This window comes from Ctenopharyngodon idella, chromosome 22, assembly GCF_019924925.1.
Source record: "Ctenopharyngodon idella isolate HZGC_01 chromosome 22, HZGC01, whole genome shotgun sequence".
NCBI lineage: Eukaryota > Metazoa > Chordata > Actinopteri > Cypriniformes > Xenocyprididae > Ctenopharyngodon > Ctenopharyngodon idella.
This window is the reverse complement of record NC_067241.1, coordinates 18375973-18403230: the sequence shown is the minus strand read 5'-3', so window position 1 is coordinate 18403230 and position 27258 is coordinate 18375973. Positions and strand designations below refer to the sequence as shown.

General features: G+C 37.7%; 1 protein-coding gene across 8 annotated transcripts in view; it reads left to right on the top strand.

The window, feature by feature from the left end:
• Positions 1-27258, top strand: part of scn8aa (sodium channel, voltage gated, type VIII, alpha subunit a) — a 64495-nt gene that overhangs the window by 24082 nt on the left and 13155 nt on the right. For 3 of the 8 annotated variants that reach the window (XM_051879568.1, XM_051879567.1, XM_051879570.1), the window contains exons 8-21: positions 241-304; positions 1671-1812; positions 4233-4439; positions 4627-4914; positions 7332-7637; positions 10372-10507; positions 10608-10846; positions 11895-12068; positions 13590-13946; positions 14484-14954; positions 15471-15588; positions 15689-15843; positions 18551-18724; positions 26412-26534. In XM_051879568.1, the coding sequence (XP_051735528.1) occupies positions 241-304; positions 1671-1812; positions 4233-4439; positions 4627-4914; positions 7332-7637; positions 10372-10507; positions 10608-10846; positions 11895-12068; positions 13590-13946; positions 14484-14954; positions 15471-15588; positions 15689-15843; positions 18551-18724; positions 26412-26534 (2954 nt within the window). The remainder of the gene's footprint in view (positions 1-240; positions 305-1670; positions 1813-4232; positions 4440-4626; positions 4915-7331; positions 7638-10371; positions 10508-10607; positions 10847-11894; positions 12069-13589; positions 13947-14483; positions 14955-15470; positions 15589-15688; positions 15844-18550; positions 18725-26411; positions 26535-27258) is intronic. The other 5 variants (XM_051879572.1, XM_051879571.1, XM_051879575.1 and 2 more) reach the window with 3 other exon arrangements.

The following is a 27258-nucleotide window of genomic DNA, read 5'->3' as shown; positions in this document are numbered from 1 at the left end:
TCCAACACTCACAGTTACTGTTAAATGTCATTTTTGGCAAATCACAAAATGAATATACTGTGGTGATGCCTATATTCACTTTTAGCATTTAAAATGATTGATTTTAGTTTTTAGTGCTTTAATTTAATTAATTCAAAATAGTATATCGTTTTAATATCAGTATTGGCCAGAATTTTAATGTCTTGATCAAAAGTACAAAGTGGTCTAGTTAACCCATTCTCCATCTCTGTTTGTCATCAGAAAATTTCTACTTCTTGCCAGACCAGTTGGATGCTCTTCTGTGTGGAAACAGCTCTGATTCAGGGTGAGTGTCTGCCTTTCTTCTTCAAAACGTGGTTCTAAAACTATAAATCATACAACATAGTAGTGTTAATTTGGTTGACGAATCATTTTCGTCATAATTTTCATCAAGACATTCTTTCACTGATGAAATTGAGATGATAACTAATTAAAAAAAAAGTTTTTGAATGACAAAAACTATGGCAAAAATCTATTGACATTTTCGTCAACTAATAAAAACGAGAAGAAAATGTTAGGGAGGGATGATTTGGGAAGAGATCCAGTCTGATGTCCTGCGTGGATACGCACATTTGAACTGTAACATGCTGATCTATCCGGCGGGGAAATAAGTTGGCATACACTTACTGCATGTCTCATAAAATGTTCAAAAATGTAAACATCTGGGAGAAAGAGAAGAGCAGACATATGGATAAATCTGAAAAAGCGTGACAACACAAAAGAGAGCTCAATTCGATTCGGTTTTCTGTGTGCACTCGTCAGCGCGCGAGTACTGAGCTCTCTTTCGCATCTTTCTGCACTTGAATACAAAATTAAAATGGTGAGTGTTAGCAAGAATTAACGTAAACACAGTCGGTTATGTCTTAAGTAAATGTAAACAGTTGGGAGAATATCGGATGTGCATCAGTGTATTGGATCCGTGCATTCGGCCTTAAAGTGACTAATAAACCTGCTGCAGTGCCGTCCATCACTGATGCTAATCAAACAACTAAAGAAAAAGAGAAAATCATTCAATGTTCTTGATAGCTTTAATCTATGTTTAATTTATACAAATAAATATGTCTGTTTGAAAGAATAAAGAATGTTGTATGCAGGTTGTTATAAAGAATTTGTCATGAATTAAAAAAACGTGTTTATTTATAACAAGTGTTTATTTAATTGTAAGATAAATAAAGATATGTTATACGTCACAGCGGTTAAATCTGTGTCTGTATTGCATGTTTAAACCTTAATGTCATTCATAATAACAGGCTAACAGATGTTTTCTCCAGGACTATATGGGAAAATCTCTAATTGATGCATTATAATTTAACTAAACCCATTCGATTTTAAAATCTTATATTTAGTTGACTAAAACTAGACTAAGACTAAAACAATTCAGATTACTAAAATATGACTAAAACTAAATGGCATTTTAGTCAAAAGACCATAACTAAAAAAACTAAATTTGCTGTCAAAATGAGCACTGCAAACTGACATTTAGAAATCATAAACTACACTTTTATTAAAAAAGACAAAGACAGTTGGAGGAAGACGTCTTTGTGCATTCATATGTTTAAATAACATCAAGAATAGACGTAATTCACTGACTGACGTTGTACATAGAATGGTGTCATGTCATTTTGGGTTGTGTGCACTTTTTCCCCTCTCAGTCGCTGTCCTGAAGGCTACACATGCATAAAGGCTGGTCGCAATCCAAATTATGACTACACCAGCTTTGACAGTTTTGGCTGGGCATTCCTGGCTCTCTTCCGCCTCATGACGCAGGACTTTTGGGAGAACTTGTACCAGCTGGTAAGGGCGTGGTCTTTTTTTCCTCTGTCATCAATTTCAGCCCCATTTAAGGACTTTTTTCCTCAGAAGTCTTAATTTTGCTACTAACCAAATGATTCTTGTCTAAATCAAATGGTATATATGTTATCTTCATAAAAGAATCTACTATGAAAACAAAAATAAATAAATTGTAGTATGTATATTTAGTCTCTGTGTAAATTTTGTAGTTGCAAATTTACACAATTAAACAGTCAGTTGAATTAAATTATTTGAATTAAGCATTGTAAATTAAATAAACTCAGTGCCTGAGTTATTCTCATGCCTTTTATACTCAATATTACACTTGTAAACAACAGGAAACGATATGTGATTAGCAATCATGAGGATCTGGGTCTCTCTGAATCCATCTTCCCAGATATTTTGTCACAGTGTTTTGCATTTACAGTAGTTCAATATGCTTTGTTAATCATACTGTTAATTCATGCACGGAGGAGTGTTTAGGATAAGCCACAATATTTATGCTGCTGCAGACAGCCCTCGTCCTCAAGATGTGCACAAACACACTGAACCCTCTGGGATCAGGAGCAGTAATGGGCAGCTGGAAGACTCAATAGTAGAATGCTAAATATATCCTGAGCTCTAGTTCATTCTGTACACTTACATGTAGGTACAAGCATAGGTATCTTGACCCCGTCTTTCATCTCAGCTTCCCTAAAATCTGTGATAAACTTACCTGTCTTGGCTGTAGTGTTGCTGATGTTATTTCATTCAGAATCTTCCCCCTTACTAATTAAAAAATTAACATATTTGAAGCTTTTTACATTGCTTATTGTCCTTCAATCTAGTCAGAAAGAGAAAATTGTGATGAACAATTAATCCATGCTAGTTAAAGGATTAGTTCACTTCAGAATTCAAATGTCCTGATAATTTACTCACCTCCATGTCATCCAAGATGTTCATGTCTTCCTTTCTTCAGTCGAAAAGAAATTAAGTTTTTTGGTTTTTGAGGAAAACATTCCAGGATTTTTCTCCATATAGTGGACTTCACTGGGGTTCAACGGGTTGAAGGTCCAAATGTCAGTTTCAGTGCAGCTTCAAAGAGCTCTACACGATCCCAGACGAGGAATAAGAGTCTTATCTAGAGAAACCATCGGCCATTTTCTAAAAAAAAAAAAAAAAAAATTATATACGTTTTAACCACAAATGTTCGTCTTGCACTAGCTCTCTTCTTCCTCTTCTTCTTGTAGAATAGGCAGTGCAGATGCTGCTAAGTGTATCAAAGTTTGAACTAATTCTTACATACTTGCACTAGCATATTGTATATGACAATTTAGTTCAAACTTTGACCTGTGGAGGGCAGTAATACACTTAGCAGCGTCTACACTGTCGGAAGCTGCACAGAAACTGACATTTAGACCTTCAACCCGTTGAACCCCACTGAAGTCCACTATACAGAGAAAAACCCTGGAATGTTTTCCTCAAAAACCTTCATTTCTTTTCCACTGAAGAAAGAAAGACATGAACATCTTGGATGACATGGGGGTGAGTAAATTATCAGGAAATTTGAATTCAGAAGTGAACTAATCCTTTAATACACAGGGGGGAAAAAAGTTTTTGTCGTGGTAAACTTTAATCAAAATAAGAAAATTTGCTTTCAATCTGGAATGGCGTTCCTGACGACAGTTCGATGGCTTGGGATGAATATCCGTAACCACTCCCCTCCAACCATCAGAGGATGTGCGATAAAATAAACCCGCCATTCAATATTCTGTTTCACTTGTAAATACGTCACAACACTGAAGTAAAGTCGGTTGCAATTTCCGGCTTACATCACTTGAAATTTGTATTAAATTAAATACATTGAATAAAATGACATAATTGTCTCTTAAAAAGTAGTTTTAATACTCACAATGAACTCACAATGTTATACCCCGTATTCAGCAATTAAATGCATTTTGTTTCTAGAAGACACGTAATTGCAGTTCTTCTAAAGCCGAGGAGAAGAAATGTCACTCCTCATAAGTTAGGCTTAGTATTTTCTCATTATTTTGTCAGGCAAACCAACCGTATTGTTAAAAACCATGAAATTACTGGTTATCTTTCTGTTGTTCTCTTTTTAATTTTCTCACTTTCTGTTTGTGCACCAGCATCTCAGGGTGCCAGTGGCTGCTTTAAGTCTGTCTGTTGTTAGTATGTGTACATGACTGTATGTGTGAATGTATGTGTATTTGCATTCTATGCACAAGTAGGTCAAATGTTCTGAGGCTCAGAATAATGAACTGACATTTGAATTTTTCCAGAGAGTTCTCGTCAACATGTGTGTAAGTGAAATAGCACAGACAGAATCCCTGAATATTATGTTTGAGAGCATTTAGAAATTTGTCAGTGTGTGTGAAAACAAATTATTTTCTATAGTGATGTGTGAATGCTCTCATCCACAGACCCTGAGAGCAGCGGGGAAGACCTACATGATTTTCTTTGTGCTGGTAATCTTTGTTGGATCGTTCTACCTTGTGAATCTGATCCTGGCTGTGGTGGCCATGGCATATGAGGAACAGAACCAGGCCACTATGGAAGAGGCAGAGCGAAAGGAGGCGGAGTTTAAAGCCATGCTGGAACAGCTGAAGAAACAGCAGGAGGACGCGCAGGTCAGGCACTGTTTAATGCCAATAATACAGGTCCTCTGTGCAATTTCAAATGTATTCTTGTAAAATATTTGCCCGGTATATTGGCATTTCGTTATTCACTGGTGATCAAGTGTGGTTTTTAATTGTGAACATTTTTGTAACTGTGATGGAATCAAAATAATTTAGATCATGCATTTTGTGATGGCAGGCTAACGCTATGGCAACGTCGGCGGGGACGGTGTCTGAGGACGCGGTGGAGGATGATGGTGACGGAGGAGGGAACTTGTCCTGCAGCTCATCTGAGATGTCTAAACTCAGTTCCAAGAGTGCCAAAGAGCGACGCAACCGCAAGAAGAAGTGGCGGCAGAAAGAGCAGGAAAAGGAGAAAGGGGACAGTGAGAAGTTTGTCAAATCCGAATCGGATGATGGAAGCAGGAGGAGCAGATTCCGTTTCCCTGACAACCGTTTAGGGCGTAGGAGTTCCATAATGAACCAGGTAAAGAATGAAATCTGTTTATCGTCATGGTTTTATAGTTTTGAGGATTGTTAATGGAATACAAAATAGGGTCTTAAAAATCAATTAATTTTGTTCTTTTTTTTTTTTAATCAAATGGTGTGTGAAGAAAACAGCGTGCAAAAAACATTCAACAAAATATTATATAAGCTGCTTATTATTTATTTTATGACTAATAAATTATTACATTTATGTATCCTCGTCATCCATAATTTTATATATGGGATAAATTATGTATAATTAATATAAAAAACATCAAAATTAAATGGACAATTAATAATAAAATGTATAAAAATACAATTACATAAAGATTGATCTTATGTTAAAGAAAAATATTTGCTTTGACATTTTATTCTTACAAAAACTTATTTTGTTACTGTTAATTGTTGAGCTTCATGAATATAGAATTTTTTTATTTTTTTAAAAGCAATGATTTTTTTATTCTTGCAATACTGTAATAATAAAGTCCAAATTATGTTACTTTGTAAGCAAATTAGCTCAAAAGAAATATGAATAATGAATCATAACTCATTATGATTAATTATAAATATTTAAATCAGTTAATCAAATTAACTTAATGTAGCTGAATTTATATTACAATCAATTAATCTGTTCGGCCAGCGAACACAGGGACATTGGTTTTATAAGCAGATCAGAATCAACTCGCAAGAGTGTGCACACAAGTTTTATTTAACTAAATCACAAACACATAACTAAACTAACAAACACACACATACAGGCATACAGTTTACCAATGGAAAGAGAGAGCTGAAGCAGAATACAGGAAAGCAAGAAGTTACAGCATTGTTTGAAATTCAGCAGATCAACAGCCTTGAGCAAACCATCAGTTTAGTTCTAACACGCCCTTCTTTAAAAGGGGTAAGGACACTTAATGCAATTTGTGGAGGCATATGTACCAAATTAGCTCAAAAGGGAAACATGAATAATTAATCATAACTTGTTATAATTAATTATAAATATTTGGATCAGTTAATAGAATTAACTTGATTTAGCTGAATTAATATTACAATCAATTGATCTGTTCGTCCAGCGAACACTCAGTATTGCTCGTCTATCAACTTTCCTGTTGAATATTGCCTTGATGAAAGAGAACCAGTTGGATTCAGAGGATGTTTGGTGGATGGAAGGTCTAGGCCGAAGCCTGGCATAAGTTTGGGGTTCCTTAGAAGCTTCTAGTACAGCATCATCTTCAAATCAGCGTTTTTCAGTAAAGGAAAAAAGAGACTGTGATCTTGTGATCAGTGATTTTAAAGGGTGAAGATGTCACACCCTCTTGAGGTGTCTGAGCCAATAAGGAGTTTTTCCTTCGGAGGGAAACTTTTACGAGTCTTTGTTCTGTAGCAAGATATTAGCATAAGACATTAGATTGGATGTTTGAGAGAAGAACCTTCTAGATTCTTATAATACTAGTGTGTCATAGAGTTAGCAGCATGTAACATAAATTACTAAATAGGAAATGAAAGTTGGAGTCTGTAGATACCAAACATGCTACCCGTGTGATTTTAGTTAACCATAGTATGCAACTCTGAAACAATAATACCAAAAGAGTTCAAAAGAGAGAATTCATACATAGAATAAAGTCTATAAAAGGAAAGACATGAGAGGGGAAAATTGGATACATGTTTATACATTTCTCAAGTGGTTATATATAGAATATATAGAATTAAGAGGGTTTATTTGTCCTTCTCAGAAAGAATGAAGTCAGAGTCACTAGTCTCTGCAAAATTCTTTCCGATCGTAAAAGTTCTTATCAGTTTTCCTGTGTCCTGTAACAGGACACCTAGTTCTGCCTGTGTGTTAGCTACGTTTAGGATGGGTTCACAGAACTTTGAGAGAGTGAGTTTCTGGATTATTCATTAAATATAATGAATAATTGAAAGTGAACCAGTTGAACACACAATTATTCATTAAATATAATGAATAATTGTGTGTCTGATTGGTCCAGACGCTACAACTTTGTCATTTACTTTTTTAAATAGGAAGAAAATATTACATTTTTGGTAATAAATTCTTTAATTAAAAAAAAAATCTGAAATTATGATTTTGTGTGGCTTTAAACATTGGACTGGTCAAGAAAAAATGTCTGTGCCTAATGTCCATCATTCCACTGTGGAGAGGAAGTGTGTAAAACCAAAGAAGTCAACAGTGACACTTTATTTTAAGGTGCCCTTGTTACAGTGTAATTATACAAATAAGTACTGAGTACTGTTAATTAACAACATGTACTGGATATATAATTAGGGTTTGGTTTAGGGTTATTCGCTTGTAATTATGCTGTTATTATTATAATGCATCTAAGCTGTGTAACAGGGACACTGTTAATAAAGTGTTACCGTGTCAACATTTCTTCCTGTTTTCACTGTTTTTTCTGTCTCTAGTCTCTGCTCAGCATCCCAGGCTCACCATTCCCTTCAAGACGCAACAGTAAGAGCAGCATCTTCAGCCGCTGTAAGGACGGAGGCTCGGAGAACGAGTTTGCAGATGATGAGCACAGCACGGTTGAGGAGTACGACGAGAGGCGTGATTCATTCTTAAGCCCGCAACGTCGCAGCAGCTACACGGGTTACTACGGCAAGCGCAACAGCACTGTGGATTGCAATGGAGTGGTCTCTCTCATCGGGCCGGGGCCTGGCGGACGCCTACTGCCTGAGGTGATAATAGATAAGGCAGCCACTGATGACAGCGTAAGGAAGTCTAAGAGTAGATCAGTCTAGGCATGGGCATCATCTATCTCTAAACCTTGGCTCTCTCTCTGTTTGGCTCTTGCTCTTTCTGATGCATTTGTGTAATGGTTATTTTGACTTTGCTCTAAAACGAGCTCTCTTTCAGTTGAGGACTGCTCTCAAAGCCTGTGTGATATGCTGCCCTCCTATGCCAGTATGAAATTAGTGAACAAGCTGCTAACTATAGATTGACCTCACTGTATGAATGGTAAAATTCAGGTGTTTCACACACTCATTGGCATTACTTTGTTTTAAAAAGTGGGTGAGACAGGGGTGTGTGTTGGGGGGTCATTTACAATATCCAGAAATCAGTTTCAGCAGTACATGTAGTTTAATTTATCGACATAGAACTCATGTTTGAAGCCTGGGACACACCAAGCCAACTTCAAAGAACTAGCGGCGACGGAATCCAATGGCGTTGTCACCTCGCGTCAGCTGCGTCTGGACCAAAAAGCTGTGCTTGAACACACAGCACAGACTACAGCTGACTGCAAACTAGCATGTGTGTTCTGCATGTAAGGAATTAACTGGCTATATCAGCAGGTATCAATAGTAGTGTTGTCAAAAGTACCAACTTCGGTACCTCAACTTTGAGTGCTGTTGAGCGGATTCGTAAACACCTCTGATTGGCCATTGTGTTCACGCACTCAACAGATATGTCTGTTATTGGCTACAATGATCAATACAAAGCACATGGAAGCGTTTGAAAGCAGGCGTCTGTCAGCGGACCGGTCACTCGACCTGGCACCTCTATTTTTGCTTACTTGTTGTCGTTATCGTTAAATGCGTCATCCTCGTGCTTCTTGATGATCCGTCACTGTTATAGTCACCTATATTAATTTTCCTGACAATTCATTACCATTAAATGTGCCATCCTCACGACCCGTCACGTGTCACTCGATCTGCCACCGCTATATTTGACAGCCTAGCAACACATCGACATTATATTTTGTTAATTGTTGTTGTTAAACAACAAGAGATAACCAGGTAAATGAAGTCTGACTGTAGTGTTTTTGCGTTGACTAGGCTAGATTTGACAATAGGCCTGGTGGATTTATTTATTATTTATTTAATGTGCACATTTATTTACATACTTATTGTGTTTATTTACATATGTAGCAAATTAGCTCAAAAGGGAAACATGAATAATTAATCATAACTTGTTATAATTAATTATAAATATTTGGATCAGTTAATAGAATTAACTTGATTTAGCTGAATTAATATTACAATCAGTTGATCTGTTCGTCCAGCGAACACTCAGTATTGCTCGTCTATCAACTTTCAGAAGGGATATTTTACGTGTCCACAGAAAAGTAACTCTTTCTTAGCACGTAGCTGTGATTGCATCATTAGTTAAGACCTTCACCGGCATAACTCTTGTGCAAAGTTTGCAAATTGCCTGTGCGATATCCACAGGCTCGTCTTTTTGGGTGAAATATTACTACGCGACATGGCATTTTTCTTTATCACCAACTTCATCTTTGGTCGCAAAATAATAGACAACAATTCTCATTTCTCGTGATTATAAAACTTAAGTAAATAATTAAATAAATGAGTAAATAAGCAAGTAAAGTAAATAGATGATCAAATAATAAACTTTTGCACCCCCCACTGCCTGCGTGTGAAAATATCGTTGACGACGGTTGACGATAGGACGATATGAATTATATTATTAATTTCTTTTAAAAATGTTACTGACCCCAACTTCATAATGGTAATAAATGTTTTAGTAGTTATTTCGCAGGATTTCTGCAGTCATGTTAATTTCTTGGGGAATTAATATTCATTGCATCATCTCATTACACATGAGTTTCATTTCATTTTCTACATTTTTAATGTGCTCTTTTTAACGCACATGTCAGCTCAATGTCCTCTGTAGTTGTATTTTGGTTTATATTCATGTAAAGGTGAATTAACCATGAAATAATTCCAGCACTTCCACCCTCCAGCCTTCAGTTCTCTTTTCATTTTTTCTCTTCATCTACAATGTTTCTTTTCCTTTTTTGTGTTGTATATAATTTTTCTATAGTGTTTTTTAATGATCAGCACTGTTGCATCCTAATTACAATGGAAGCATTGTACAGTAGTCTGCTAGCTTTATGAATCTTAAAGAGCTCTGGTATATCTTCAGATCTTCAGCATGAGGTTAATGGATCATGATATTTATTCTTTTCCTCTCTTCAGACCTCTTTGTCTGAATGCACGCAGATGCATGCTGTCTGCATCTCCTAAAAGCTGGAGATGCAGGGGCTTCAGATGAGGGGAGGAAGGGAGCGGAGGACAATGGCTGATTTATAATATGATGAACTTGAATAAGTTACTAATTCATAGCCTTTCCAGCATTCTGGATATTTTAAGCACAGTTTATAAAACGTATACTTGACTGTTTCAAATGGCCAAATGAGCGCAAATCCTTCCCGATGTTCTATATTTTAGCATTTTGATAACATGCTTATGTATCGTACAGAAGCTAATGACAAATACCCGTGTATCTCCACCCTACCTTCTCTCCTGTGAGAGTCCAGCATGTTTCCGCTTTAATGCATTCAAATGAAAATGGTTCCTTTGGACCAAATGTGTAAAATATCAAAAATGTTACTCTTTTCCTAATCAAACTTTCTCAAACTAGCTCACAAGCTGCACTATAATGTTGTGATGAGTCTGTTTAACCTCATTGTTTTCCTCCTGACAGCAAACCACTGAACTCGAAATCAAGAAGAAGCTCTCAGGCTCTCTAATGGTTTCCATAGAGCAGCTTAACACGTCGTTTGGGCGCAAGGAACGAGCCAACAGCGTGATGAGTGCGTTAACCAACACATTGGTTGAGGGTATGTCCACATCTTGTAAACTAAGGAATGTCTTGCTTTTTTAAAAAAGAAGGAAATCCATTGTTATCATGGTTGCCATAATTGTATTCTTTACTTCCAGAACTGGAAGAGTCTCAGAGGAAGTGTCCACCATGCTGGTACAAATTCGCCAACATATTTCTTATCTGGGAGTGTGGCCCCGTTTGGATGAGGATTAAGGAGATTGTGAACATGATTGTGATGGACCCTTTTGTGGACTTGGCTATCACCATTTGTATTGTGCTGAATACTCTCTTCATGGCCATGGAGCATTACCCTATGACGCCGCAATTTGAGCATGTGCTAAGTGTCGGAAACCTGGTGAGGATTCTACAAAACCCCTCTAGAAAGTCTTTTTTTTTCTTTCCATTTTTTTTTCAAGAGTCTTTGAATTAAAATATGAAGAATTCTTTCATCGCTCTGTGAAACGGTCCCCCTCCCCCACGGCTTATATTCCTGTAGTCTCTGCAGGGACGTTGTTGGAACACTCAAAGCCATTTTTATGCCTGCCGTAGAGACGGCGCTAAGCTGCTGGCTGAGTGTGGCGGTGCAGAGCCGGCGTAAATATTTCATGTAGCCTAATCAATGAGCAGCTCTAAAATGGTGGTGGTTTCACAGCTCTGGAGCTCCAACCTGGTAGAGAAGAGCAGATTATCTTTCCCACTCATGAATCGTTGAACCAGATGGCTTTTCATATTACGTAGCCAAGTGATTTTAGGGCTCATAAATTCTTGCTGTCAGTGTGGTGCCGTAGACTGACCACAAATCATGATTTCCCAAGTCACGTGACCTGCCTCATGGAGTAAATCATATGCATGCCTCTCACAGTGAGGCCTTTCTCAATGAAAATTCAGCTCTGCTGACATGGTGATATAATGATGCAAGTCTTAAACTGGTTTGGTACACCTGTGAATACTCTGTTGTCATGGTAGCAGGGGGCGTTCTGGGATGGAGCAGGTCGTGGCTGTGCAGGCGGCAGCGTGAGTCACGTTCGCTGGCTGTGCAGACCTGGAGTCAAGGCCACCTTGTACCCTCCTCCAGATCACCCGCCTGCAGGGTGATTAACTGTGCCCTTCAGCCGTGACAGCAGGATGATCTGTTTGACACTTTAAACGTCACAGAGTCTTCTGGGGATTTGTCAGGAAGTTATTGTGAATGTGTAGGCCAGGATTGGGCACAGCTAGTTGTCATGAAATGTCAGGAAGGAGCTGGTGTGTAATAGATAAAATGCAAGTCACAGTTGAGTATGTATGTGCCCTTTGGTTGGTCGATATCAGAAATTAGTCTGCCATGTGAAATTAACAAAATGGGATTAAATAACTGTCTTTTTGTCAGCAATCCGTCTAAATTTTAGTTTTTTTCTTTCTAGGTGTTTACTGGTATCTTCACTGCCGAAATGTTTGCCAAACTGGTTGCAATGGACCCGTACTACTACTTCCAGGAGGGCTGGAATATATTCGATGGCATCATTGTGAGCTTGAGTTTGATGGAGTTGGGCTTGGCTGATGTGGAAGGTCTTTCTGTGCTGAGATCCTTCCGATTGGTAAACCTTTTTATTGCTTCAGAATTTGAATGTATTAATAATGTAATGCTTGGTAATTATGCGAATCGGGTAACAAAATCACTTGGCATGAAATGCATATTCACCTTATTTTCTAATTACATCTTATTGTGAACGATTCATCCATGCCTATTCTTCTTTCTTTTTTTTTGACCTTGTAATTTTTAATCAAGATTTCATAACTCGATCTTCCAGTGAAACATCAGATTACTCTTCTTTGGTGATGTATGCCAGACTTTACAGCTTAAACCCCACCCCTTTCTTACAATCGACTAAAGCTCACATTCAGATCTGCTTCTACCCAATGTGTGTGTATGTATGTATGTGTATATATAAAATATATAATTTTTTTTTTTTAAATAATTCGTTTCACTCGAAATGATATCACAACACAGAGGAAAATATCTTTTGCTTCTTTCGTTATGTTGCAGCTTTAAAGGGTTAGTTCACCCAAAAATGAAATTTCTGTCATTTATTACTCACCCTCATGTCGTTCCACACCTGTAAGACCTTCGTTCATCTTCAGAACACAAATTAAGATATTTTTGATGAAATCCGATGGCTCAGTGAGGCCTGCATAGCCAGCAATGACATTTCCTCTCTCAAGATCCATTAATGTACTAAAAACATATTTAAATCAGTTCATGTGAGTACAGTGGTTCAATATTAATATTATAAAGCCACGAGAATATTTTTGGTGCGCCAAAAAAACAAAATATCGACTTATATAGTGATGGCCGATTTCAAAACACTGCTTCATGAAGCTTCGGAGCGTTATGAATCTTTTGTGTCGAATCAGCGGTTCAGAGTGCCAAAGTCACGTGATTTCAGCAGTTTGGATCACGCGATCCGAATCATGATTCGACACAAAAGATTCATAATGCTCCGATTTCAACAAAAATATCTTAATTTGTGTTCTGAAGATGAACGAAGGTCTTACGGGTGTGGAACGACATGAGGGTGAGTAATTAATGACATTATTTTCATTTTTGGGTGAACTAACCCTTTAATTTTGAGTACCATGCTCTACTCATTGACCTACAGGAACAGCTTATATATTGTATGTCTGTATATACTGTATGTCAGTTATAACTTTTTCATCATTTTATTATCATTTGATGAATTACTACTTCCAATTCCCAATAAAACATTGTAAGCACACATCTCTCTTAAATATAATTCTGTTTAGCACCTTCTTTCTGTGGGCGGTAATAGCACAACGTTAATTGCATCAGGCAGATAGTGAGTATAATAAGTCTAATTTACATAGAAAGGAGGCGTGTTTGAACTGAAAAGAATGACAGTTATTTAATTTAAATACAGAGCAACATTTGTTCAATGCATTCAGCGCCTGGTTAAACTGGATTGTGTGTGGATAGTGAATGAGACATAATGAATATGTGCTGTAAATTTGCTCTTTGTTTTCATCAGCACACATTCAAAGAGTAATATTGAAAGTTCATAGTATTTTAATCCTCCTTATTGTCACTTTTTTTGTCACAGCTGAGAGTGTTTAAGCTGGCTAAATCATGGCCCACCCTCAACATGCTGATAAAGATCATTGGTAACTCAGTTGGAGCTTTGGGGAACCTGACCCTGGTGTTGGCCATCATCGTCTTCATCTTCGCTGTGGTGGGCATGCAGCTGTTTGGGAAGAGCTACAAGGACTGCGTGTGTAAGATCTCTCAGGATTGTGTGCTTCCCCGCTGGCACATGAATGACTTCTTTCACTCTTTCCTAATTGTGTTCCGGGTGTTATGTGGAGAGTGGATCGAGACCATGTGGGACTGTATGGAGGTGGCTGGACAGACCATGTGTCTCATTGTCTTCATGATGGTCATGGTCATAGGGAATTTGGTGGTAAGTGTGTTTTGATGCAGAAAATGCATTTTTGTTGTGAAATCTAAGCTGAGTTGTACTGAAAATATAACAAAATATGTTCCAAAACTTAGTGTGGCAACAATCTTCATAATTCATAACTGTTATAAATGATTTTTAAATGTTATTAATTTGCGAGCATTTCAATAGAGTTTAATGTTAGTTACTTAGCTAATATATTCTGTACATTATGAAATATGTATTTTATTTTAATTATACAAAATATATGTATATATAAAATTATATACATGAAAAAGAATATATTTTGTTATATGTATTATATACAGTATATATATATATTATCCATTTAATATTATAATATTCTTTTATTAATGTTTATAAAAAAACTCCATTTTTATATTATAATAATTTTTTAAAGATTAAACGTGTATAAAATACATTTCAGTATATTAAATATTTTATCAATATGCTTCAGTATACATTTATGATGCATAAAATGTCTAGGTTTTGAACTGAGATATCAACTTATCAGACTATCTTTTCTCTCATGCCGATCAGGTCTTGAATCTGTTCCTTGCCTTGCTGCTGAGCTCATTCAGCGCAGACAACCTGGCAGCTTCTGATGACGACGGTGAGATGAACAACCTGCAGATTGCAGTTATCCGCATTAAGAAGGGAATTGCCTGGGTGAAGCTCAAAGTTCGAGAAGTGGTCAACATCATCCTCGGGAGGAAGGTCACCGATGAGGCCAAGCCATTAGATGACATGTACGACCGAAAGCTGAACTGCATCGCCAATCACACGGGCGTGGACATCAGTCGTGACCTGGATTACCAGAAAAATGGCAACGGAACCACCAGTGGTATCGGGAGTAGTGTGGGCAAGTACATGATTGATGATGACCACATGTCCTTCATCCACAACCCCAATCTGACAGTGTGTGTGCCTATCGCTGTGGGCGAGTCTGACTTTGAGAATCTCAACACTGAAGATTTCAGCAGCGAGTCTGAGGCAGAGGGCAGCAAAGAAGTGAGTATGCAAAAGAGCTTTCAGGCTTTGACCTAGATGCTCGTGGGTGAAATGTAATTCCTGTGGTTATTGATTTGGCCTCAGGAGTAAATGCTCAGTGATTCTAAATGGAGGTATTTGCAAATTTTTGTCCATGATATATTGATATATATGCAGTAAAGTGTGGTATATTGTTTCAGAATGATGTTCAAATGTATGTAGGCCATTAAGAAAACTGCACTGTGAAACATGAATACAGATTCTTGATGTTTCATTCTTAAAGTTAAATGTATCATTTCTCGGGGTTTAGCAAAAAAAAAAAAAAAAACAGAATTGCAAAAATAGTGATTTTCAAACTGGTTTACAAACACTTTTCTTGTCTTCCATTGGTCGAGCAAACATATACTCCTGCCCGAAACTCACGTTATTGATTGCTCTCTCTTTGTTTGAGCATCACGACCAATATTGACATAATTTTTTGCCAGAGACCAATTACAAAATTATTTACATTGTTTTTAACACTCTCTTCTCAATTAGTTGGATGATATCAGCTCATCAGAGGGCAGCACCATAGATATTAAACCAGAGGTAGAGGAAGCAGTGGTGGTGGAGGCGGTAGAGGAATATGTTGACCCAGAACCGTGCTGGACCGAGGGTAAAATGGCTTATGCATTTTTTTTTTGTTGCAATTTTGACATTAAATATAGAAATTGTAAAGGATTGTGAGAACAAGTATAATTTGTGTCGTTTTGCAGCTTGTATAGCCCGATACAAGTGTTGTGATGTGCCCATCACGGAGGGCTGGGGAAAGAGCTGGTGGTGGCTCCGTAAGACCTGCTATCTCATTGTGGAGCACAACTGGTTTGAAACCCTCATCATCTTTATGATCCTCCTCAGTAGTGGAGCACTGGTGAGAATGTACACAAACACAACTTTCTTATAAGGATGTGCACAAGTATTGTGTTCTATAATTAATTACTTCAGTAGAAAAATACTGCTTAAAGGCCACGTACACACTGCAGCTAAATTTGGTTTTCAGTAGGGATGTGATGGTGAGGAAATTTTTCCACCGGTTAATCGACGTGTGACACACCGGTAATACTGGTATCACCGGGGGTGTTGGGAGTTTTTCCCTTTTTTCCACCTCACCGTTAAATCACTTATGAATGCCAGTGCGCATTTTACTTTCACTTTTGACTTAGCGGCAATTTGGGGGCAATTGCTTGAATGGTGAGTTCACTGTTATTCTTAATGAAAAACACAACAACTAAAAAGTACAATGACAAACTCACTTATACTAAATATAGAACTTGTATTAATAAAAAGAAGTTTAAGATGGCTATAATAAATAACAAATAACTTACACAAAGTTTAATGAAAATCAGCAAACACTGTGGAATCAAATAAATAAGAAAGGAATATAAACTCTTCGCTTTTAAAATCAAATCTTCCGCCGTTCCTCCTGCTGCTGATCTGTGCTGCGACTCTCGTTCGGCTCACACTGAATTGAGCAGACGCGTTCAGTTTTTAATTGTTGTCTGTTCTCTAACTGAACTAAATGATTTTTATTACTATAAAAAATCAAAACGGGTGGGCAAGTGATGTAATCGGTGTGCTGCAGAACACCACATAACATTGGTAACACCTGCTGTCGCAGCAAGCCTAGTTGTCAGTTCACCTTTTAGTGCTTAATCCTGTTCACTAAATTACAGTGTGACAGTTAATTAAGTTAGTTAATTCTACATTCGAATTAACCCCCGAAAAGTGCAGGTACTGACAACCGCATTAACAAAAATTAGTGTGTATGGAACCAAACTGAACAACTAGTTGTTGATGTATTTAAATGCTCATCAGAGATGTGTCTCTTTTCTGTATGCGCGATGCAAGAAAATCTCAGGGAAATTAAGTATGAGTCTTGACTCTTGCTAAATAAAAAAACAGCAAGCAAGAACAAGCCCATAATAAACCAAAACAAATCCAAATGCTTTAAACCGTGTCCTAACCAGACACGACGCTGCAACACGCGATAAAAGGTGTCTTTTCCATGTTAATCAGAGATTTTGTTCTAACCAGCCGCGACGGCGACATGCGACGGTAGAAACGGTTTCTATTTCTCCGCAGCTGGAACAACAACACAAAGGCAATGATAATATCAGGTACTGTTTATGTGCTTTATTTAATGTTAAAAGCGTCTAATGTGAGTTTGAATATCATTCTGTGTTCCCAGCTTTTTAGCTGTAATGAAACAACACTGGCTAATTCACCTCAGATCTTGAAAATAAATAAATGGGCACAAGAACGTTCAAATTGTCAACCCACTGCGAACAAACTAGTATAGTCCTATTCTATGAAAAGATTGGTTCAGTCACTCCGTATGTACTTTAAATAATGTTTAAATGGTGTAATATTTATGAATTTTACTATGTACTTGCCCATTTCATTGTGTCTGCTGTGCTCTTGCCGAGAGAGCCCGCCCACACTCTCTTCTGATTGGCTGTGGTTTTTGATTGATTTTATCGCTTCTCATTGTCACGTCACATTTAGTGTGGACAGTCAAATTGCTCTGCGCTGGAATCTTATCGCATCGCGTCTGGTTAGGACACGGTGTTATACTGAAAACAAGACTAATATATTGTGACCTGCACCTGCTCACTTAAATAACACACATAACCCTGACCGCTTTATGAGCCAAGACCAAACAACAATCCCAAAAACGCTTATAATGAGTGGACATGGCAACTCTTCAAGAGAGTGTGCTGCATAAACAAAACATGACGCCTCTGTCTACGGTGGGTTTGTTAAAACTACAGAACATAATGAGCTGGTAGCTGTAATATTACTTTTGTTAAAAATGGTGGATGCCAAAAACGTGAGATGCCAAAAACATTGCTATGGTTACAACGGTGTCAATCATTGCGGGAGTCATGTTCCGTACACACATGGAATGATAATTAAAGGGATTCACTTCCACATTTAAATGCAGTTGTTTATCCTGAAACTTTGCAGTGTGTGCGTGGCAAAATATTGCATGATTTACTGTAGTTGGGATTTAATTATTATATGGTCTATAATATTATTTTTTTGTACTTGACAACAAAATAAAAAATGGATTCTTTGGATTATTTCTATCTGATCATTGCATTAATGTCCAGGTGAGACATGTATAATGTGTAGTTCAAGCAGGCATTGTCTGGCGCCAGAGCTGGGTGATGTGATTAATGGACTGTACTATTCATCCAATTGGATCTATTTCTGGCACTGGAAATGTTCCTGTCTTTAGCACTGCTAATGTTGCCAAAAAAGGAATATAATAGAATCAACAACCTTGCCTTTTGCATTTTGAAAGCTGACTCTAACCTACGTTTTTAACTGAATTACTGCACAGAAGTAGCCTTCTGTTCAGTTGTTTTCCCAGATATTCTTGTGCATAATAATAATAATAATAATAATACATATTATAAATAATATATTATTGATTATTATTATTTAAATTACAATTTTCTAATTTTAAAGGCATTAGATTTTAGTTTTTCATTTGAAATGAAATCCCCTGAGAGGTATTGTGAGCAGCTGATAGTACTTGTGGAATTAATGCATCCATATGTTGTGTGCTGCAGGCTTTTGAGGATGTGTACATTGAACAGAGGAAGACTATCCGTGTCATTCTGGAATATGCTGACAAGGTCTTTACCTACATCTTCATATTGGAGATGTTGTTAAAGTGGGTAGCCTACGGTTTTGTCAAGTACTTCACCAACGCTTGGTGCTGGCTGGACTTCTTCATTGTTGACGTAAGTCTCCTACTTCAGTCGTGCTATGTTTGTTGTCTGTTTAATAAATGTCCTTGACATACGCATCTTGTTGATGGGTTCTATCCTGCCAAAAGCAAAACCGAGTGTTCAGTCGAGTCACACCTGAACAGCAAAATGCAGTGCCAAACAGAACATATTAATTTCTACTGTGAAGTTCTGTTGAGCGAGATTTTGCAGCAATGAGGCGTCACTGTGGGGTGGGCACAGGCGTGTGACGTGACGCACCATATGGCTGCTTTGGACAAAAAAAAGCATGTAAGGGATTTTTTTTTGTTTTGTTTTTTACATGGGAGAGATTTGTTGTCACTTTGTGTTAAGCGAACCTAGTTTAGAAAGTTGCTGCTAGTAGAAGTTAACGATTAAAGACTGATGGATGAGTTGTATGATTCTCATACTATGAAAATTGTAATTTCAGCATATTAGCACAGAAAAGCAGGAATGAAAGTCTCACCTTTCAGTTAAAAAAGCCAATTGCTTTATGTTAGTGTTCATGCACATGAACTGAACCAGCCTGAAAAATACTTATTTATAAATTTGCTTAACATGATTTTAGCTTACATGATTTTAGCTTGCATGAACAATTAAATTGTCAGAATTTATTTGCTGATTTAAAATGTCAGTTTTGACAAACAGCTTTGGACATTTTCTGTCTTTTCCCATTGAAGTAGATAGGAGCTGTATGTCTTTTACCTACATCAAAATGAGCTGCAGTGGGCGTTTGTTACCTAGATGGTCTTAAAGGGATTTTAGGAGCTTTGTTTAAACTGATCAAATAAATTCTTTGGCATTTCAAACAGTATAAACTCTGCATATTCATAGACCTGACAATAACATTTGCCAGTCACAGCAAGGTAAATTTAAAAGATGGCTTAAAAATAGCTGAACACTGGTGTTGTGCTTTCTTTGAGCTGTCACTTTAAAAAGGTGTTGCAAATGACAAATATCTGCCCACTGTCCTGTTTCTATGCAGATGTCTTACATGGTAAAAAAAAACAAAAAAACAGGATGGTTAATTTTTCAACAAGATGTGAATGTTTTGAGAAGAGTCAAATATGGTCTTTTATATGAAGAGTGAAGCTGTGTGGTGTTATGCAGGGGTGAAGCTAGAAGAAAAATGGTGTGCTTATCTTGAATATAACTGATTATGTAATATATATTATTTGTGTCTAAATTGTGTTATTTCTTAAGATTACATCACCTCTTTAAGATCTATCACCCATGCATAGCCATGCAAAAATGCTAGATTTCTGCGTGACCCTGAGATGCTTGAATATCTGCCATCAAGAATGATAAACTGGCTTTAAAAATCACCATTATTGTGCAAATAATTGTACTTTTCGTTTTCCCCTTTTGTATGCAATCAGTAGTGAGTTCCTTTTGTAAAATGACAGATGCCATATCCATCCTTGTATGATTTTAAGTGTTGGAATGGAAACAACTAGCCAGAATCAGTCGATCAATAACAAGGATTATTGATCTATGATATTCAAGCAATTCTCATTCTAAATGAACCTTGTTTTTAATTCTTGTACATATGTATGATGTCTATATTGTGTGAACAATAAGATATGTGTGGCCTCTGACTGGTTTCATTTTCTGTCCTGCCCTTATTGTGGGAGACTCACCAAGTGTAACATGCATTTTAGAGTCCATTATGAGTTATGAGTGGAATCAGTTATTCCATAAACACAGGATATCTGACTGATGTTAATATAGATCTAAATTATGAATCAAAGTATTTGATGGAAACATTTTAAGCAGTTCAAGTGACTAAAATGCTCACACTTGGACTCCATACTAAGGGATTCAGAGGAATGTGATGTGGATGTGCTTTTCTCATGATATGTGGAGGACATGTTACAATCGCAGTGACGATGTCAAGATACAGATTGATTGTGTGTGTGTGTTCTGACCTTGTTCCTGAACTAACCAAGTTTTAGCAGAACTCGTACACCTACTGTTTAATGAGCTGCTGTGGATATTTTTAGATGCAAACACAGTCTATCTGGTGTTTTTTACATTATATGTCCTTAAATGTGATCAGAAGTGAAATTCCTTTTGCCAACCTTTTTTATCCACCTGAAATCTTTCCAGAAGCATAGAAAAGATCTGTTGTTTAGCACTATATAAAGAGAAATTTAGTAATTAACAAAGAATTAAATATAAAATTAATTTATTTGCATACTTATTTATACACACAGCCTGGTCCCTAAATTATAGCTGATGCTGCATTCCATTCCAACTCAGAAAGTCGGAATTTCCCACTAGGAAAATAATAATAATATAATTTTTCCAAAATTGTTTGGCTGTTAGCTAGCTAGGCTAGTCTAACAGTGTACTATCTAGCTTTAATAACATGATCAGTGTGGGTAATATGACCAAAATCTTATAAGAAAACCACAAAAAATGCCTAGTATAACAAAAAGTCCTCAAGTCATTTTTTAAGTAATCAAGTAAACACCCAGGAATAAAATAAGAACAAAGAAACAAATGACAATAGGACAAATAAATACAACATTAAGATATATGTATAAACAGTGTTTTTTTTCCCTGTTGTTGTTTAACATTAACGACACAGACAGCGTCGGGCGTATCAGGTGTCAATTTAAAACTTACACCCGGTTTCACAAGGCTTAAGCTAGTCCCAGAATATAATGCATGTTTGAGCTGTTTTAACTGAAAGTACAGTAACTTGCACTGACATATCTTAAAATATGTCACTCCCATTGTTTTGTCTCAAGATGCACACCAGTACACGTTTATGAAAGCTTCTTAAATATCCTGATTAAACTAAGATCTAATCCTGGCTTAATCTAAGCCCTGTCTGTGAAACCAGGCCACATTAATGCACAAATCCAATACTGACATGCTTTCCAAATTGTTTGTTCACTTAAAGTTAGTGTAGGCAATTTCAGAAAGGCTAGCAATAGCAAGCTAGCTTGGAAAACATTACATCCCACCCTCCCTTCAGAGCCACGCCTCCTTCAAAACACATGAACGCCAGAGCAGATTCTGCGCAGTGTCACGAGAGATGCCGTTAAACTACCTCATGTCTAAAAGCACATTATTTTACAATAATAATGAACTTACAGAGCTCAGTGTTGTACCAGCTGACTGCTGCAGATTCATTTCGGCGTTGACAGTGTTGCCAGAGAAACGCATAACCGAATGCAATGATTGGATGAACGTTTTTTGTTCCTGAGACTTCCACAGAAGATATATGTACATTTTTTTTCTTTTTAATATTAAGACAACTTCTATTATTGATTGCTATTAGGATGTGAAGAGAGTTTCAACCAGAATAACAAATAGTGTTTATAAAAAAAATTGCCTACCCTACCTTTTAAAGGGGGGTAATCACACACAGTTTCTGCCAATCTCATGTTAATCTTAAGTACCTATAGAGTAGTATAGCATCCTTCATATCACCGAAAAGTCTTTAGTTTTATCATATTTATAAAAGATACATACGCTGTACCGAGTCTTTCCGAAAACAGCCGAGCACCTGGAGGCGTGTCGTGTGAGCGGAGCTGAAGAGTCACGAGCACCACAGCTTTTGTGTAGAGATCGGCTGCAAGCTATCAATGGTCAGCTAAACAAATATATTTAAACACACACAATACACCATCGCATTATCCCTGGATAACTTTTGAATCACTATAATGAATATAGTGTATAGTGAATGATGAATAATGAATTCATGAATTCCCTACGTTCGTGTTGTTTACATTATATGCACTTAGGCGCCTACTGCCAACAAAACAGACATTTGAAGCAGTTTTACTCTCCACCTGCGGTTCCGATCTGTAAATCCAGTAGAACTGGGCCTTGTTTATGAAACCATAAGCGCCGATCCTGAGGGCTCGAGCAGCCACGGAAAAACACCACATATTCTCCATTCATTTTAACCAATAAAAAAGTGATTCCAACTATCAGTTTCTATGGTTATTTTAATAACAAATATTGAGAGCGCATCGATGTAATGCGTGAGCACAAAACTCTCAGCTCCACTGGGTTCTTTGGGAAGCAAGGTTATCTTTCCCTCACAACCAAAAACACACTTCTTTGGTGACATTGTTGATTTCGTGAAGTCCTGTGACCTGTGCAGCGCTGCCGACGACTTCCATAAAGTAGAACGGGCGTTGATGGGCGTGCTCTTGCTCTCGCTCTGGTCGACGTGTGCGTGCGCTCTTCCGGGAGAAGTGCCCGTACAAGGAATTCCGCCCCCGTTTACGTCACTCAGGCACATACTTGAAAAAAACCCTGAAGTTCGTGAGGATTTGGAAGAGTATTTTTGGCACAGAAATACTCTGTCATTCGTCCAACTCGTGTTTTGAAACTTTGGCCATGTTTAGCATGAGAATCCAACTCTTTAACAGTGTAAATAAGTCAGAATGCATGAAATAGCATTACACCCCCCCTTTAAGACACAACCACTAAGATGGACATTTTGACATAATTACGTGTGTAATCTGACTGTTCAAGTGCAATAAGCCTAGAAAGAGAACACAATTTTGTACCCGCATGTTGACAGGCAGCAAGCGCACAGAAATGCACAGCTACTCTGACATCGGTCGGTATGTACCGAATTAAATTCTCTTTCGCGGTATACCACGCTTTTAATAACTCTGTTTAGTACTAACAAGCATACTTTTCATTTGGTCCATGTTTCTTAATCGCTTCACCCGGTCCTTGGAACTTATGTGAGATGGCAGGTCACAAGTTAGCTTTCACTGCTTCACAAACCCCTGACATCATGTGCGTGACATCTCTATCCTCATGAAAATAATGCATTACAACTTTAATTACATTAGGGAAAACTCAATTATAGATATTTTTGTGAGTGTTAATGATGAATTATGCAGGATCATTGATTTTGTTGACTTTGCGTTGATTTCAGCGATAGTGGAATCGTGACAAACTGAAGGGGCGTGTTGTGTTCCTGTGGTTCAGATGGTGGAGAATGACATTAGTAACATCAGGGTAATGGGTTTGATTCACAGGAAATGCATTAACTAATAAAATGGAAGTTGCTTTAGATAAAAACGTCTAACAAATGCATTAATGGATCTTTTATACTGTATGTCTTGCACATCTTCTGAGCATTGGGGCAGTGCAATGCTTTTTTGTTTTGAAGTCTTAAGATTAAGTAAGAAAATCCTACATCTGACTTAAAATGGAATGCAGCATAACACATAATTTAAAAAATCATCCCACTGCTAAAAAAGTTTGTGAGTTTGCTCTTACTACACTCCATACCCACCCTCTGTCCAATAACCCCTATACCTCAGCCCTAATCGAGGCTGATGGGAGCTATAGTCCTCCGTGACTATCCCGGGGTGCTGGACTAACACTTGTGCTAGTTGGGAAGAACTCCTTATCCCATAAATGGATCAAAAGTTCATTCCTCCCTTCCCCACTCACACCTGCTCTTCCCTTCCTTGAGGTAGTGCTGAGATGTGTTGATGTTGAGGACGTGCAGCAGACGGTGAGTTGTCCTCCTGACTAGTCTATGCTCTGTTCCTCCACTGTTCTTTGCTTTTGCTTTTATGGGTGTGATGCTCAGGGGGCTTTCACAAGGGGCCGGCATCATATCTAGCATGTGTTTGTGTGTTTATGTATATTTGTATACTGTATATGTGCCATTATTTCCTATAGTCTGTGTCATACTATATATCTGTGCCATCAACCATACAGCTTATTATTTGACTGCTCATATTTCTAGTTTGTGTGTGTGTGTGTGTTAAGGGAGTGTGTGAGTTATAATCCATTCCAAATATATATATTATTTTAATATAACTCTTTATTAACTTAATTTTATCTGGGGAAAATTCACTTAATAACCAAAGCATTGATCACATAATGGTATGAGTGACAAACATCAGCCATTTTTGATTATGTTTTGAATCTGTTCAGTTTCAGTTGACATTTTTTTTTTTTTTTTTTTTTCCTGTCTTCATTTGGTCACAGCCACACATCTCATTGACCTTGCCTTGCAGAGCGAGAGTGCTGGCAGATGAAGAAAGCTTACACTGAGGGGCCATCTCAGCCGGTTCTGGGGGCCCCGGGGCCCTTCATAAAGGGGCGCTTGTGGGTTCCGACTGAGGCTAAAGGTGACAATTACCCCCAAAGATCACATGATCTGTAGATGAAGGAGAAAGCTTTATTGCACAGAATCTCCTGTAAAGGACTGATTTTGTGAAATTACAATATATAAGTATAAAACGAGAAACTCACCAGTTTTTTTTTTTTTTTTTAAATATGTGAAACAAAAATGTAGTTCATTTTAATTTATGACCTTAAATCAATACAATTTTTTTCCAGGAGAATTTGACAGCGGATATGTTTTGTGTGCAGAGATTATTGATGCATACGGTGCCCTTGTGGGTCAAACCTATTGAAGACTGCCAGTTCTTGGCTTGTGGTTTCTAAAATGACAGCTAGCATGGTTTCTTCAGTGAAGGAACATGATATCGTCGTGCCATTGAGAATAAAGCTTTCACCTTTAATAGAATCCCCTCTGTGAGTTGGTTAGCTTTCGATGTTGTGGCCTTTTGCTGTGTTTTTACCAAGTCTTCGTCAGTGGTTGGTTGGAGGTGTGAAGGTCTGTTTGTATTCCTCTTCATAGGGGTGCTCAAGCCTGGTGTCCCAATGCCACTGCCTATCCATCAACATTTCTGGTTCTGATTTGGTTTGATACTTGTTTGCACCAATCCTTTTCATTGACACCTTTGACCAGGCAAAATAATCAATACGGTTCTCTGGAGAGCCATTTTGACCGATATGACCTTTCTGCCCTTTGCGTTCACATTCGTTTATCCTTCCTGCTAGCATGGAGGGCGTTTACCTTTCCACAATGGATGGCATTTTGAGATTGACCAGGGCTTGAGTTCCCGCAGAGTGATTTTTGTCCTTTCAGTGCTGTCTAATGTCATTTACTATCTGCGATCCCCTAATCTCCCCCTCTGCTGTCACTTTACTGTGTCGATGTGATGCTCTTTAAACTGTAAAATCAATGTAACTTGCAATTTGGCATACATGTACATGTTTACCTGTATTCTTTCTCACAGGTTCCATTAGTTTGTCTGTCTTAAATTAAATGGGATTAAATGCCTCAGCCAAGAGCCACATGGAGAGACAATGTTAGAAGGGCAAGGGTAAGGTTCTTGCAGTATGTTGGGTTGTTTTTTTTTTAATGTATCTGCAGGGGTCACCTCTATCTTCTCAACCCCCACGTCCCCAAGGTCTCCTAACGTACTTCATCAGCCTTGTGTTTTGCGCTTCTCTGTCTTCTTGTGTTGGAGTCTTATGCTTCTCTCTCTGTCTCTTTCTTTCAACCACACGTTTCTCCACAGGTGTAAGGAAGCTCACAAGGGTTGGTGACCTCCCAAAACTAATAGAGCGCAAACTCCTGGGTTTATCCTCTGCCTCTAAACCCCTATCTGTACCTGTAACCAATACTAAACATGAGTCTTTATAAATCTCTCTCTCCTTCTTGGGGATATATACATGTATAAATGCAGTGTTATATATGTATATACCCATCCGAACTGTTGTGTATGTGTGTAAACCAACGTTCCAGCAGCTCTAGAGGCCATCTCTTCCCTCAAGAGCTTTCTCTCGTCTAACAGTATGGATCCTTTTTTGCTTCTCTGTTTCTGTGTAGGTGTCTATAGTCAGCCTTATAGCTAATGCGCTGGGCTACTCCGATCTAGGGCCCATTAAATCACTCAGGACACTAAGGGCCCTGAGACCCCTCAGAGCATTGTCACGTTTTGAAGGGATGAGGGTAAGATACAAAGCTATAGAGCTGATCTCTCTGCATGCCCATTCAGCAGTTACAGCATGCTAGAACTGATCGAGAAAAAAAAATGCGAACGACAAGGACCACCAAAACCATACCGGGGGATTTTTTTTTTAAAGACAGCCGCCAATGAAAAGGACCCATCCTTTTCATGCACACCTCTTCTGTACCACATTAATGATCCAGTCATGACGCAGCTGAGATAACTGTGAAAAATAGGATGTGAAAAGCATCTAACTGAAATTGGGTGTACGATTGATTACTAGTTAACTTTAATTTTCAAATTGATCAAAGCTGCCTCATTACAAATAATATTTCAAATTGGCCCCGGAGGAAAAAAATAGCATGAAAAAATGATTTACAAACCAAACACAACACCATTCAAATCCCTTCTCATTTCACACAGCATTTGATCTGCAATTGGCTGTTCATTTAGCCTGACTCTCAACTTCTGCTTTTGATGGAGAGCCCCCTTCCTTCCATTTCTCCTCTGTTACACTGACCCTGTCTCTCAGAGAACAACCAGCAGCACAGAACACTTTACCACTGAGCTCCCACAGCATACTAGATACTCTCTACACATTTAATATAATTGACCCTTCACTAAGCTCACACATCACGCACTTCTAAAGACTGATTTAACGGTTAGAAAAAATGCTTAATTTATATCTTCTTTGGTTTATCCTTGGCAGCAATGTTTTATCATGAT